Genomic DNA, 14,844 nt, shown 5'->3' on the forward strand with positions numbered 1-14,844 from the left:
GTCATGCTTTGTCTGAAAATGTCATTGGACACTTGATGTGAGAAAATTCTCAGACAATATAGAGCACAAACAGCACAGCTTTTATGTTGAACAAATCCATATTCATCTCTCAAAAAGGACTGAAATGAGTGAACATCTAACTTTGCTTACTTAGCAACCACCATTTTATCATAAATGTCTGACGCTTATGTGGGAAAAATGTTATCAGTGGCACAGATTGTGAGCTTTCCTGTGAAAAAAATAGGCTTGCCACTTGCCAAACAATTACCTATGCCAATTTAATTTCAGTTTATTTCAGTTTATGCCTGTCATTAGGAAGCATGTTGTAAAGTGGTTCTCAAACTTTCTGGACCAAGTACCACCCCTGATCAAATCAGGGGTACCACCTACAAGTCATCTTCTCATAGGAACCACAGAAATCTCAATGACCAACATGAGCGTGCGTGCACACACACTCAAACATATAATAAATATTATAATGCTAAACTTTATTTGATATAGCGCCTTTAAAGGTGGCTTCTCAAAGCGCTTTACAGAATGACAACAACAATTAAAAATAAACAAGAAAAAAGCACCATTTCAGTGAGATGGGTGAGCCTGTTTAGTCGAGCAAAGCAGATGTGAATTCATTGGTCGAGCCTTGATACAATTCACAACAGAGTCTAACAGATATGAAATCCTCAGGCATTTTCTTGATGGCCAAGGCTTTGCCTGCAGTGCGTCCACTTCATATCAGCAACCTCTAATTATTGCAACTACACCGCTGCGTCGGCTTGTCATCGCTCTAGCACCGTCTGTACAAACTCCGACGCATTTTATCCTGTCGATGCCATTCTCTTTGATAAATTCACTCAGAAGCTGAAATATGTGCTCTCCTGTAGTTCTTGTTGGTAGCGGCTTACAGAACAGAAAGTTCTCATGGGACATGCCCTCAAACTCGTATCTAACGTAAACGAGCAAATTGGCCAAATCGACTACAGACTCATCTAATTGCAGTGAAAAACATCTGCTCATCTTAACGCGCTCTATCAGTGTACTTTTGATATAATCCTTCATTTCAATAATTCTATGAATGACTGTGTCTTTCGGGGGGGGGGGGCAGCAGGTCGAGCTGTTTAGTAGCTTTATCTCTACACATAATACATGTCAGCTCTTTTGCCAATGGTAAATACGGTTCTTCAAAAATAGTGTAGCTTACCTGTGTAGCGGCGAGGCTTAATAATAAGAAAGAATTAAGTGTTCTGAGCACATTGGCCAAATCAAAGGCATCTACAGAGTCATCTAATTGCAGTGAACAGCATCTGCTCATCTTAACACGCTCTATCAGCGTACTTTTGACATCATCTGCCATATCAATAATTCTATGAGTGACTGTATCTTTTGAAGAGGGCAGCAGGTCGAGCTGTTTAGCAGTTTTTTCTCCACACATAATACGTGTCAGCTCCAATGGTTTGCCAATGGTAAACAAAGTTCTTCACACATAGTGTGGGGCTTACCTGCTTTAGAAATCTGCAAGCTTTATTGGTGGAAGTATTATTGGTGGAATACAATCAAAGTTTGAAGGATTTATTATAAGTGCTACTAATGCCTACAGTCCTTCTGCCTTATTTTTCTAAGGTAATACCATTTAATTCTGTAGTTTAGTCTACAGAAGTTTAGTATTTTTTTCCTTGGTAAACACCTGAGTAAAATACAGTATTTTAATATCTTCGCCATTTCCATTTCATCATCTTAAAGTTTTCCATTTTTATCTGGGACACTATACTTAATCATTCACTGCTCTTTTTCTATTGTAACGTTTAAAAAATAACGTTTGTTATTATTGCTGTGTTCTTTTATGCTGTAATCCTGTCCAACATTAAAATTTAAAAATTTTCGCCTGTACTTGTTTACATTCTCCATTTCTTTAATTGGATCCTAACCTTTTTTCATTTAATTTAAAAAATAGATACATATATCTTTTTTAATTGGTTTGTAAAAGCATTTTGGCTATTGATTCCTACACCTCCTAATAAATATATGAATTTGTTTTCCTCTCTCTATTCCTCTCCTAATCCTGATTTGAAAGGAAGACAACAATGCATCCATTCCCACTAGTTAGTGTTCTGAAAAATACTGAACAAGGAAAGAGTTATAAACCATTCCTATCACTTCAGTTCAGCTTTTGAAAGCCTTGTCAGAAGGAATGAGAATTACGAACATAGGAAAATAGGAAAATAAGAAAAAAAAGAGGAAAATAAAAGTCTCCGATAACTGCTTTTGTCTTTACACACAAATCTCTGATTTGACCATATAAGACATGTCTTTTGAATGTTTTTAATGTGTGACCCATATCGATTAAGAGATTAAGGTTCCTGTACATGAATGCTCTTTTCAATTTGCAGTGGCACACTTTAGCATCTTTCCTGTCTCTGTATTCGCTAAAGCTCTTTTAGTCACTGCCATTCTGGTAGTTGTGTTTTAATTTTTCCAATTTCATTGTAATAGTATAATAAAGATGTAACTTCTATTTAGCTTAATTTTCCTCTTCCTAATTCTCTTGATATTGTGAATTCATGATCAGTTACAAATTTGTAAAAGGACTATTTCATGTCTGTATTTGTTTTTTAAAAATATCAATACATGCAGTCTTTTTTCTTATTTACACAATATTACAAAAAGAAGTTCAAAATATCCATACATTGCAAAATATACAGGATGCATTTAATGATTTTGCTTCATTTTTTTTGGTTCCTGTTAAATGTTAAGTGTTTTTTGATTGCATATCTGTGTTTTAATATAATTGAATTTAAAAGTTTGTAATGTATACTGATTTCAGGAAGACATAATTTTGCTCTGGTGTACTTAAGCTGATTTAACACCATGATAACACCTCTCTGTTAATTTTAACTACACTGTAGAACCAGAATTCATTTGATGAAACGATTAAAAAAGATTTACAGTACATATAAGTTCCAATAAGATGTTCATTACCTGATTTACAGATTGCATTTTTTGTATTATTTAGTTCAACCTAAAATGAGTAATGTATTCTTACATTTGCATCTACACTCCAATAACCAAAGTATTATTAGGATTAAGATCCTCAGAAATGAAATGTGTATTTTTTCATGTAAGTATTCTTGTTAATTCTCCATGTGTTTGCTTGTCATTTAGATTTTGAGACCTGATGACTAAAAAAAGATCTGAAACATATTTTGTAATTAACTAAACTGGCTAAGAAAAAAGTAAATAATTAAAAAATGACATAGCAGTAAAAGGAATATATAAATATATATGTACATCTGTTTTATTCTGCAGACACAGGTCATCATAAATGACTTTTTTTCTGAAGTCTGAAATCCAGTGTCCCCAATTACTAGTGAATTTTATTGTGTTCAATTTTAGCTTGGGGAAAGCCCTAATGACTAGTTTCCATTCAAAGCTTGTGATGAAGCTTCTGTTTGTTGGAGGTAATGTTGAATTTAGTTAATGTACAGTTCATGTATTTAATTTGCAAGGTCCTGAGTGACTGGATACAAATTTAAAGCCATTCATGTAAGAAATGTTGTAGTGGAGATACAAGAGACTTTTAACTGCAAGATGTATGAGAATCCTTGTTTAGTAAAGCCTAATTCTGCTTACCTGTTATTTTCTTAAATATAAAATGTTGTGTTGCAATAGGAAAAAAAAAACATATAAAAAAATGTTGTGTACTGTACTGAACAGCATTATTGCAAACACTATTTACACAAATAATACTGAAATCCTTTGCGGTTAAACTGGTATAAAGACATCTGTATACATTCAGTTACATCATTCTTAAGAGGAATTGTTCATTTAAATTAAAGTATATGAAAATAATTCAAAGATGAACATGACTAAATTGCTGCTACATGATAATGCTGGTATCAGCTTTATAGGCCTACAGTAAAAAAAAAAAAATATTTCCAGTATGTTTCCCTTCAATATTGTTTAAAAATGATCAGTCAGGTGCTGTGTTTACACATAATGTATGCAACACTGCATCTGTTGCAGAGTGCTTTTGTGACAACTGATTATTTCTGATTATCATCAATGAAAGTATGCATTGAAGTCCATTTTCCTTATCCCTTCTTTTTTGCACTGTTTATCTGAGACAATCAAAACAACATGGCACGTTCTTAAACAATCTGTAGTACTCCTCTTGGATCTGGTGAGAAATAAAAAAAAAGTTGTTTAATTAATTGTGCAAATGAGATGAAAATAAGTAATTACTTTTATAAAATAATCCATTAAATCAATTTCTGCAAATATGCAGAAACTTCCATGACTACATTGTCAGGCTAAATAACAACCTTATTTCAATAACTCTTTACTCATTGAGATGCAGAACTGGATGAGGTCTTTAATTTAGCTTCTTCTAGAATATAATACATTATTGAAATTGAAATCTAAACATTTAAAATGATGTTTTCAAATTAACTGAAATTCACTATTACTAGACATTAAGGGACAACTTTCCAGTTCAAATGATGTTTGTCAAAAGTCGCACATCATTATTTTTTTCCTTTTTTAGTTTTCATTTTGAATGTAATTATTTTTATTGAAAATAAACTAAAACAATGATTTAATGTGCTTAGGCAATCTAGCTGTAAACCTACAGTACATAGGTTTTGACTGCAGGCTGCAAATCACTTTCTCAGTCTTGCCAAATCATGCATTTTATGATCTGGGATTAGAATCGGGGATATCATGCCAGTAAAACTTTTCACAGCATAGGGAGACATACATCTGTATACACCCTTCTCACACACCCTTCTCACAGTTGTTTATTTAATTTCTAAACAATTTTTAACATTATAAATGATACTTCTTTGTATTTAGTTCACAGTTACCATTATCAAGCATTTTAAAACACACAGATGTAGCCGTTCAGAATGCCCAAAGATGATCGACAGGTGGCACTTGTGGTGCATTAGATGTTAGTGAAACAATCGCTTTATTTAATCTCTGTACTGTACATTTTTAAATCCGATTAATATGGAATTTTACAACTAAAGGGAAATTTTGCTAGATGAACATAAAAATAACAGGAGCATAACATCTCTGAACGTCATTAACTATATTAATTTAGGTATATAAATATATTATACATACTGCATATGGCTGGTAGTGAAAGCTATTTTTTTTTAAATCGCAACAGCATTCAACTTTCTTCATAAACATTTTATGCATCAAAGTCTTTAACTGTGGTTATTTTGGAAAAGTTTAGACATTCTCGTTTTGACTAAATTAAGTTTATTTACTTTATAAAAAGCTACAATGTTTTAACCTTTTCTATGAAAAAAAAGTACTTTCTAGAATCCACTTAATAGGGAATGTAACATGGAATCGTGTATTTAAAGAAATTAATAATTATATTAATTTAAGGATCTACAAATAAAATAGTTACAGTATATAGCTCAAAGTATTACCATATTTCACTCACTGGTGATTAATTTGGAAACATTTTAACTTGTCTGTTTCTGCAATGTTTCTAAGAGAGGTTTTGGTGCAAAGGATTTGGTGTGTGCCTATCAAATCATGTTTTGATTCCCGGTCAGAACACAAGTTTTTCTTTTAACAAAGACTGCTTTAAAAAAAAAAGTAAATATTACGTACACTATATTTGTATTATATTATTTTTATATATCACGATGTGTTCAATGTTAAATTATATTAATAAATTAAAAATATGAATGAGTAAATGTAACTACTGTTTACAGTGGGAGTAAAAAACAGTTTTAATTTTTTTTAGCCAGCAGCCATATCACTCTGCAACTCACAACTGGCAACCCACTGAAGCTAAGCAGGTGTGAGCCTGGTTAGTACCTGGACGGGAGACCTGGAAAAACTAGGGTTGCTGCTGGAAGAGGTGTTAGAGGGGCCAGCAGGGGGCGCTCACCCTGTGGTCCATGTTGGTCCTTATACCCCAGTATAGTGACGTAAACAGGCACTGTCCTTTGGATATTTCTTGAAAAAGAGTAGGAGTGTAACCCCAGCATCCTGGCCAAAATTCCCATTGGCCTTTACCAATCATGGCCTCCTAATAATCCCCATCTATGAATTGGCTTCATTACTCTGCTCTCCTCCCCACTGATAGCTGATGTATGGTGAGCATTCTGGAGCACTATGTCTGCCGTCGCATCATCCAGGGGGATGCTGCATATTGGTGGTGGTGGAGGGGAGTCCCCATTACCTGTAAAAGCGCTTTGAGTACAGTGTCCAGAAAAGCGCTATATAAGTATAAGCAATTCTTCTTATTATTATTGTTAATTTAATTCATAATACTACATCCCAGTGGGGCAATTTAAGACAAGCCTTTATAACATGCCTTAACACGAAATCATGTGCAGAGTGGTGCGAGCAGAGCGGTGACACTGTGGCTAAGCATCTGCGCCTGTGGCTGGAAGGTTGCCAGTTCAAATCCTGTGGCCGGCAGAGGAATCCTACTCCACTGGGCCACTGAGCAAGGCCCTTAACCCCAGTTGCTCCAGGGACACCGTATAAATGGCTGACTCTGCGCTCTGACCTCAAGCTTCTCTTCCAGTCTATGTGCCTGTGTGTCTCATGGAGAGTAAGCTGGGGTATGCGAAAGGAAAAATTCCTAATGCAAGAAATTGTATATGGTTAATAAAGTGATCTTATCTTATATGTGTTATAAAGATAATCAAGAATAACAAAGTGGTATTAAATTGACCACCGAAACTGAACTATAATAATAATCTTATCATTATTAATTTATAATAATTATAAATAATAATTTCAAACTTCTTGTATTTTGTTCAGGGTCATTTGTTTTCTCTAGTTTTCATAACCCTTGCTTTCCTATTAAAACGCCTATTTATGAGACACAATCTTTCAGATGTCAATAACTTTGTGAACAAATGACACAGAGCCTTCAAACCACAGGTGTCGCGCCCTCTGCAGCAAGAGGGCGCTCCTTCTCTGTCCTGTCCTTAGTTTCCTGTCTGCTGTCCTTCCGGTCCCTCTCTTTCCCTTGGGCTATATATTTCCGGGTCTTGCACTCTGCCCTCGCTCAGCATTGACGTTCGGATGTCCTGAGACCCGCCTAGCACCAGGTCGCCCCACGTTTCTATACGGCATTCCTGAACTCTCTGCACTAACGAGCCTGGGCCTTTTTCCCGCTCTGCCGCTAAGCATATGGGTCTTTTTCTGCTCTCCTGCTCTCCATGGTTCGTCCCGTTTTCAGACATCCATGACAACAGGCATTTTAAAGATTGCTATTTGTGAAATAATTTCACAACTTTAAAAAAAACAACAACTAGTACCTGGTTGAATTTTTAGAAACCTTATTTTAATAAAACAGATCCCAGGTGTAAGCAAGTTCATAACATGAGAACGCATTATGCTACATTTTTTTATGCATCAGTCAAAGCATTCTGAAGTCTCTCAAAAACATAAAAAATGGGGTGTGTTACGTCACAAGCACCATAAGCCGCTGCAGTATCTGGCATTCTGAATGGCTGGATCTGTATGTAATATCTCTGAATCTTTGCATTTAACATTTAGACATACAGTAGCTTTATTTCTTTTTATTTCAGTAATTTCCTGTAGTTATTGGAACTTCATAAGACACTGAGATATCAATTAGCCTTTTGTGTTACTGGAATTGTGGTCAAACACATACAGTAAGGCAGTGGTTCTCAAACTTTTTGGACCAAGTACCACCCCTAATCCAACCAAAGCATCCAAGTACCACCTACAAGTCATCATCTCATAGGAACCCCAGAAATTCTCAATGACCAACATGAGTGCGCGTGCACACACACTCACACATACATATAATAAATCTTATAATAATAAACTTTATTTGATATAGCGCCTTTAAAGGTGGCTTCTCAAAGTGTTTTACAGAAAAAAAACATTAACAACAACTAATAAAAAAGCACCATTTCAGTGAGAGGGGTGAGCCTGTTTAGTTGAGCAAAGCAGATGTGAATTAATTTTTCGAGCCTTGATACAATTCACAACAGAGTCTAACAGATATTAAATCGTCAAGCATTTTCTTGACGGCAAAGGTCTCGCGATGGATGTTGTAATGCGTACATTAATTTCTGGAGCAACCTATCTAATTCATGCAACTACACCGTTATGTCGGCTTGTCATTGCTCTAGCACCGTCTGTACAAACTCAGACGCATTTTATCCAGTTGAGGCCATTCTCTTCGATAAATTCATTCAGAAGCTGAAATATGTGCACTCCTGTAGTTCTTGTTGGTAGCGGTTTACAGAACAGAAAGTCTTCATGGGACATGCCCTCAAACTCGTATCTAACGTAAACGAGCAAATTGGCCAAATCGACTACAGACTCATCTAATTGCAGTGAAAAACATCTGCTCATCTTAACGCGCTCTATCAGTGTACTTTTGATATAATCCTTCATTTCAATAATTCTATGAATGACTGTGTCTTTCGGGGGGGGGCAGCAGGTCGAGCTGTTCAGCAGCTTTATCTCTACACATAATACATGTCAGCTCTTTTGCCAATGGTAAATAAGGTTCTTCAAAAATAGTGTAGCTTACCTATGTAGCGGCGAGGCTTAATAATAAGAAAGAATTAAGTGTTCTGAGCTTTCCCAAAGGAGGCCCCATCTCTCTGTTCATCTCTGTGGTGCAGCCACAGAGAAACTATTCATGCAGGCTGATTTAAGGTTTCCTTTGATAAGGGACAGCTCCCAAAGGGGGATGCACTTAGCTAAGCCTGGCTATCATGATCAATGGTCATCCATTGGCGCCTATCTGTCTAGGGAGTGCCAGATGGACATCTGGACTGCATTCCTAAGTGTCAGGAGTAAGTGACCCATATCTCACCTTGATCAACCAATCAGGGACTGGTAGGGCCGAGTAACCCACGTGGGACTCTGATGCCCATGGAACTTTCAGCCAATCAACGAGCTGAAGTTCCTCCAGGTAAAAACAGGCAACACAGAGAGCCTGAGAGATTCAGTAAGATTCAGTGGAGGATTCTGTGGACTATTCTAAAGGGAATTCAAAGGAGAATTCCAGGGCAGGACGGCCCAGGAGCAGAAGGCTTCCAAGGGCAGGACATTCTCTCAGCGCGCCTCCTGACCATCCTGAGACTCAGCCCGGAACGGCCAGTGTGTCCAAGTGCCAGAACTTTCTTTTGTTCTAAGAGTCTAGAGCGGAGGTTGCCAGAGAGTAACCAGAGGATCCACCCGAGGTTAGCACCAGCAGCAGGCCTCATGAACAGGTCGGAACTGTGGACAGCTGAATCACTATTCAGAACTAGCGCTTCATCAGGAATGAACTGGTCCTCTTCCTGACTTGCTGGGACCCACAGTCATCTTTTCTCCTGTGCGCAAACTTTGCTAGTTAAAGCCAACACTAACTAGCCGGTCAGTGAGCATCTGCAGCGCACTGTCGCAACCCGTACAGCACAGCCTGGCACCTAGCCAGAGAGCGCGGATTGGACAGCAACAGCCTGCAACTGTTTCTTTGTGTTTCTTCAGGAGATCTGAATCCCCAGAGATTGGATGAGTATTCAACTTCAATGCATTACAGCTCGAGAATTCAATTGTTATCCCAACCAGTTGATATCAATTTAATTCCTAAGAGTTATGTACTTGTTTTGAGTTTCTAATGTAGAAGTTATAACCAAGTTCATTTATGAAACGGTCTTAATGAATGATATACTGAACGTATGTCCTCTTGATATGTGTAACACTTTGTAACTGACTGAATATATACCTTTTGTATTCTGATAACCCTCTCGATAAGATCTGTTAGTTTTACATGCATATTCTATGTATTAATAAATGTATCCTTGTGTATTAGTACCTGTGTGTGTGCGTTGTTTGAGTTATGTCGCATGGTTGGATTCTAAAGCCATCAAAAGAATCAATTTTGTGATTTACTGCTACAATTAATAATTGTCCCAATAAATGCCCAAACCCTACAGAACTGGTGCCTTCAGAGAGCACACTACACCTGCTTTAGCAATCCGCAAGCTTGCATTTTTCCGCGTTTCCGTTTTTATTTCTGTATTTAAAGTATTTATTTCATGCGCATGGGAGCGAAACACAGAGATGCTCGGTGTATTTTTCTCAAATTAGAACAGTTCTTAAATATTTTTCTGTTATCACGCTTTCGTGTGCTCACAAGATTACCTGCATTCGTAGCACGTATTTCTATGCATTCCTGTGTTTACAACGTTGGCATTGTTCCAAAATCACGCACATTCTCCTTTCTCCCTATTTGCTGGAGATACAGTAGCTTTTTTTAAATACAATTGGTCACTTGCGTCCATAGCCCGCATTCCTATAGAGTGGTATAGAATTACAGAGTATCTCTTGTGTCCACTGAAGTATTAGCGCGCAATGTATCATAGTACGTAGGCTGCGTATTCGACACGTATTAAAATACAAAATATGAAAACCCGTCCTGATTTTTCAGTGCACACGACACAGTTCCAGGGTCATTTGGCGTACCACCCGGCGGCACTCCACGTACCACTGCCGGTACGTGTACCACAGTTTGAGAACCACTGCAGTAAGGTATTCAATATTTTTAAATTAATTTTTTAAAAAAGACAGCTTTTATATACTCTGCCAGCATAGTCTTCTTCCTTTAATTAAACATGTTGCATGTACAGTACCTTTTTTCTGTACAATTTACTAACTTAAAAAGAAAACCTTCATATGTCTTTATGAGAATAACGTCAAGTGGAAAAATTCAAACTTTAACTGCTGAAAAAACAAATATTTTACAACTCTTTTCCATTAATATAATTCAAATTTAAATGCTTTGGTTTTACCACTCCATGATGCTTTGACATGGATTTTATTAAGACATTATTTGTTTATATACTGTACAATGCTACCTGATTGCATAAGCATTCATACTCAGTGAAAAAAATATTTGGCAGAAGCACCTTTAGCAGCTACAAGTACTTTTGAATACGTCTCTACAAACTTTGCATACCAGTTTGGCACAGTTTTTGTCCCATTATTGTTGGTAAGTTTGCTCAAGCCCTCTGAAGTTGTTTAGGGATCACTTACAATCAGCAGTTTTTATATTTTTATAGATTCATAGTCTTCAATTAGGACTCAATGCCACTCAATGATATTTACTTTGACCATGTTCTTTGGATCATAGTGGATCTAAAAGGTAAATTTATTTAAGAGGTTTTCATTTAACAGTTGTCTGTACTTTGCTCTATCCCTGCTGAGGTACAGCATTCCCATAACCTAATGCTGCCAGCACCAAGTTTGACTGTAGGAATGGTGTTGACTGAGAGATGCTTTTCATTTTTACCAAAATGGTCCAGTTTTGTGTTGCATGACCTCATAATTTTTTTGCCACCTATTTACATTATCACAGGAATTTGTGATTATGCTGCAAACATTATTGCAAACTCAATGCAGGAAATGATATGAGCTTGACAATCTGCCATATTATAAAGATCCGTAGAATGACTACAGTAATTGTTGATTTATGAACATTTTCTCACATCTCTAAACGTTGAATTCTTTAGCTCTTTCAAAGTTGCTGTTGGCCTTACAGTGGCATCCCTAATCACATTCCTTTTTGCTGGACAGCCAAGTGTGGAGATACAGCCTGATCAAGGCATTGTTTGGGAGGTACTTTACACCTTCAATTTCTTCATGAGTGAGTAGATTCTGCTCACAGGGATATTCATTGACTTCAATATTTTAATAGGAGATTAATAGGAGATTGACTTCAATAGGAGATATTCTCCCAATCTGTTTTTTTCAGTGTGCCTTTAAAGTCAGCTGCTGAGAGTTCAAGGTGGAGTCTTTGCTTAATATTTACTACCTGGCCAAGGAAGTGGACAAATGCAGACATTTTTATTATGAAATCCTAAGAATCACTATTGCACACAGATAAAGGATTCTCAACTAATTGTATGGCTTATGAAGTTAATTTGTGCACCAAAATTTAACTGAAAATGCCACAGTTTCTTTTAAAGAATTTGATTAACTGACTCTGAATTGGTCAGCATTCTTTTCTATTTTTGTACGTAAGGCTGAAATACTTATAAAATCATGACCTATCAAGTTTTTGTATACATAATCTATTAACGTATGGTTTTTATTTAAAATATTGATTGTCACTTCAGAGTGTCAAGACTACAAGCTAAAATTTAAAACTAATTTGTGCACGGGTCTGAATACTTCTGCAAGACATAGTATACTGTATATGGTCTCATATCTTTGCAAATGTTATTTGCAAAGCAGGGTATTAAATACAAAATCATCTTACCTTCCTGGATAAAACACACAGGAATATGAAAATGAACATTCCTTGAAATGCATTGGCAATAGTAAAGAGATAGGCTGTAGTAATAGATTCATTTAGGATATGGAGGACACCAAATGTCCAGGTTGCACCAAGTACAAAAAGAAGAGCAAGGGCACCTCTTGCACAGGACCTGAAAAGATAAACACACAGTTGTACTTCATACTTTATTTAGGCATAGCATACGACTACGCCTAAATACTAACATAACTTATGCAGGAAAATAGTCATTAAATGTCAATGGTGGTAGAAATTAAGATTTTTGTGAACTTTAGTCTTAAGCAGGTACTAGTCTGCTCACATTAAACTAAATACAATGTATGACACAGTTCATTCAAAATAATTTTTTAACTTTGTATTCAAGATAGTCATCATTCTCTTGTTATATCTGCATTAACAGTTAACATATGAGTTACAAACACACATTCTGTCCAGCTTCTCATTTATTTTGTTCCTTGACTTCCCACAATATTAGACTCCAAGTATCTGACTGCACAAATTGTATCATTAAAGCCATTTTTAAATGGGGTGTGAAAGCCAAGGAGAAATACACAGGAGTAATGAGAGGCTTTAAAACATAACAAATGCTATTAGATATAAAAGTCTTAATTATGTTTTTATTATCTTTGAGTATAGTTATCAACAAAAGTCATGTATCTCCAGATTTGAGGGATTAATCCACAAAGCACCTTTTTCTATGCTATTTTACAGTTCCTCTTTGTTTCCTTCAGACAAATCAGATGTTGGTCTTATAGTATTTTTGCATTTTCCTGGCATCACTCTAGTACTCTGTGTAATGTCAGAATGGCAGGTTTCTGTGCTGGGCCTGACTGAAACAATGTGGCACTTCTCAACATTTAGTTTATTTAGTGAATGGCCTTGTAAAAAGCATTTAACTTCTTGAAGATAACCAAATTTGAAACAAATCCTGCTTTATACCCTTCAATCCCTTAGCAACCACATCTTGAATTTTACTGAAGAATATTTGTGATGATACAGCATGATAAAAGAACAGGTTGCAATAAGAAATATTTTTTGTTCCAGTACAGGTAAAATAAATAAAGTAAAATAACATATGTTATGTACCCTAATTTATCAGAATATAAATTAATTAATTAAGTACAGTATGCGAAGTAGGTTAATAACATTTAAATACTTGAAAAATAGCAGGGCTGTTGCCATATTACATTTGATATTTATATTATGTACAGATAGTAGAATATGATAAAAAATCATGACTCGATGTAGATCACAAGCCAGTTCATTTGCACTTTACCTTATATTTTCATATTGGCTGACTTCAGGTTTTTTCACAGCTGTGTGTCGATATACTTTATAAATGATCACTCCAAAAGCCAACAGATTAACCTTATAGAAAATATTTAAAAAATACAGTTCAGTAACTGTAGAAGGAAAGAGAATGTGATCTAAATTATAATATCGATTGGAAGGATAAGATTTTTTAAAGGAAAAAATGTTATTGTAATTTTATGTTAAGTGTTAAACTCTTGTTCTGTGGTTTTCATGAAGACATATACAGTGTATGTATATTTAAATCTTTGAGCAGAAACTAAGTAGAAAAACTATTATTCTCTTATGATGGGAAGAAATAGGTGATGAATCATATTGCAAAAGCCAGATTGATCTATCAGTTCAGTTTGATTTATGACTAAAAACAGAACTTCCCTTCTTTAAATAGATATGAATATGGCCTCTTTACATAAGAGAGGCAGCTGTTGAATAATAAAGGTAATTTAAACATCATAGGAACTTGGTAGAGATCAAAGATAATTGTAAAACACATTATTTTTTATTTTACCAGAATAATTAGACAAGCTGGTCCTATGAAGCTCCATATAAAGTTGTTCTCTGTACTTAGCCAACACCTGTAAAATATAAATAATATCAGCAATGCTGTATCACGTAGACTTCAATGTTTATTATGTAAATATTATATCAGACTTACACTTTATTTGTTCCATAGTACTTGTAGCCAAGTGTTGCAGAAATTCCAACCACTACAGCTGGGCTACCATACCCAAATATGTAAAAGTTGCGGTGGAGAAAGCCTTTATTGTATATCACACCAACTACTATTAGGTAAAGGTGGATTCCTTCTATGCACATCCAGGCAAAAGCAGCTAAAAAGAAATAATGTAGTAATCCGGCGATGACAGAGCAGAATAGCTATTGAAGAAAAAAATAAAAAAGACATCTGTAATCATGATTCTGTTCTTTAAAGGTTTACATTACCTTATCTAGTCAAAAAGCATTTTCTTTGAAGACTGCAGCTTGCATAGTAACTATAATATATGTGTATGTCTGTGAAGTGTGATGAAACTACAGTATACAGTATACTGTATATATCAAAACCTATTTTCAAAGTGGCTTCAGATGTGTTATTGATGGCACACTGCTGGTGAAATTATACTTTACATCTGGAGCTGAATTATGCATGCTGCATTTCATAGCGACAGGTACCATTAAGCAAGATTTTTTTAAGATGTTTTTTTTTTAAATAAGCAAATTTGACCATGTGTTCA

At 35.6% G+C, this 14,844-nt stretch overlaps 1 protein-coding gene across 1 annotated transcript in view; it reads right to left on the reverse strand.

The window, feature by feature from the left end:
- Nucleotides 1-2,300: 2,300 nt before the first annotated feature.
- The window catches only part of adgrl4 (adhesion G protein-coupled receptor L4), a 59,137-nt gene continuing 46,593 nt past the window's right edge, over nucleotides 2,301-14,844 (reverse strand). Inside the window, exons 12-16 of the mRNA XM_088598893.1 lie at nucleotides 14,268-14,488; nucleotides 14,121-14,187; nucleotides 13,578-13,669; nucleotides 12,266-12,434; nucleotides 2,301-4,171 (exon numbers count right to left, since the gene is read on the reverse strand). Coding sequence (XP_088455019.1) covers nucleotides 4,109-4,171; nucleotides 12,266-12,434; nucleotides 13,578-13,669; nucleotides 14,121-14,187; nucleotides 14,268-14,488 — 612 coding nt within the window. The 3' untranslated portion in view covers nucleotides 2,301-4,108. The remainder of the gene's footprint in view (nucleotides 4,172-12,265; nucleotides 12,435-13,577; nucleotides 13,670-14,120; nucleotides 14,188-14,267; nucleotides 14,489-14,844) is intronic.

Source organism: Lepisosteus platostomus, chromosome 11 (assembly GCF_059453375.1).
Source record: "Lepisosteus platostomus isolate fLepPlt1 chromosome 11, fLepPlt1.hap1, whole genome shotgun sequence".
NCBI lineage: Eukaryota > Metazoa > Chordata > Actinopteri > Semionotiformes > Lepisosteidae > Lepisosteus > Lepisosteus platostomus.